At 35.3% G+C, this 1,228-nt stretch overlaps 1 protein-coding gene across 1 annotated transcript in view; it reads left to right on the top strand.

The window, feature by feature from the left end:
• Nucleotides 1-1,228, top strand: part of LOC106875205 (uncharacterized) — a 4,931-nt gene that overhangs the window by 952 nt on the left and 2,751 nt on the right. Inside the window, exon 2 of the mRNA XM_014923249.2 lies at nucleotides 982-1,161. Coding sequence (XP_014778735.1) covers nucleotides 982-1,161 — 180 coding nt within the window. The remainder of the gene's footprint in view (nucleotides 1-981; nucleotides 1,162-1,228) is intronic.

Here is a 1,228-nt window from a genome sequence, read left to right as displayed (position 1 = left end):
GGAGAGTTTGGGGCTTGAAGGAGTAAATGCACTTAAATGATCTCATCAAAATTTTAGCATTTTTCTCGTAATTAGATATGGCAACATTTTAGCTCTCAGACACTTTTAATTTCTACAAGTTTTTTTAAAATTTTCACTCTACCCTAATATGAACCCGACCGCTCTCAAAAATTAAGTAAAAATCCGGAAAAATAATCCATAGTCATAGAACGTGGAAGTGGGTGTGTGGGCCATGTTTGCAATGCTGTATGTGTGTCGTCTGCAGTGGGAACAGAGACAGTTTTCTCTATGAAGGCCTCTTTTAGTCTATCCACTGATATAGAGTCTTTACGACTATTAAGGTCTATAGTGAAAAATTTATCCGTGTGTGAAAGAAAACGGAAAGGACCTGCATATGGTGCTATTAAGGGAGGTTTAACAACATTGTTGCGTAGAATGAGACGCGAGTAAAATTAATAATAAAGAAACGAAAATAAAACTTTGGAAACAGCAACGCCGCCATAACTTACGTGGAATCCATGAGCGTGCTTTCAAGGGAGATAATCAGAGAGAGACTTCATGTACAGTAAACTAAATATAACAAATAATCCAGAATCCTTGTCTGGTACTGGATCGATCCCCAAATCTAATCAGTTCATGCCAGTCATGTGGCCAAGCATCCCTGAAAGTTTCATTCAAATCCACCCAGCAGTTCTTGAGATAGCTTGTCCACGGACAAGCAAATACGACTGAAAACAACACCTCCGCCTTATACACACATATCCCTCTATATACACACACATACACTCATACACACATACACATTAAGCGTTTCATTTAGGTTTTAGAAGTACTGCTAATAAAATAGATGAATTAATTGATAAATAAATATGAGAAAAACTTTCAGTACGTGGACAGATGCACTTCACAACCGGAAGGAAATGGAGACAGACAAGTATTAATTTGATATAATTTAAGATATTTTTTTAATTTTTCTAAAAGACAGTCGGAATCAAAGCAGCGTGTACCTGGTATACAATACTGAAGAAGAAAAAAAAATATCAGCATTCATAGAAAAATTTACAATAGCAACAGCAACAACAAGAAAAGGAAAGAAGACAATGTTTCAACAAATCGAAGCATTCACGAATATAATAAAACATATAATACGTCTATATAAAGGTATGTATATACACATACGCACATGCACATGCACACACGTTTACATCATTCATATGTTTATATATAT

The sequence above is a fragment of the Octopus bimaculoides genome, chromosome 27, assembly GCF_001194135.2.
Source record: "Octopus bimaculoides isolate UCB-OBI-ISO-001 chromosome 27, ASM119413v2, whole genome shotgun sequence".
In the NCBI taxonomy this organism is placed as follows: Eukaryota; Metazoa; Mollusca; class Cephalopoda; order Octopoda; family Octopodidae; genus Octopus; species Octopus bimaculoides.
This window is presented reverse-complemented; position numbering and strand designations above follow the sequence as displayed.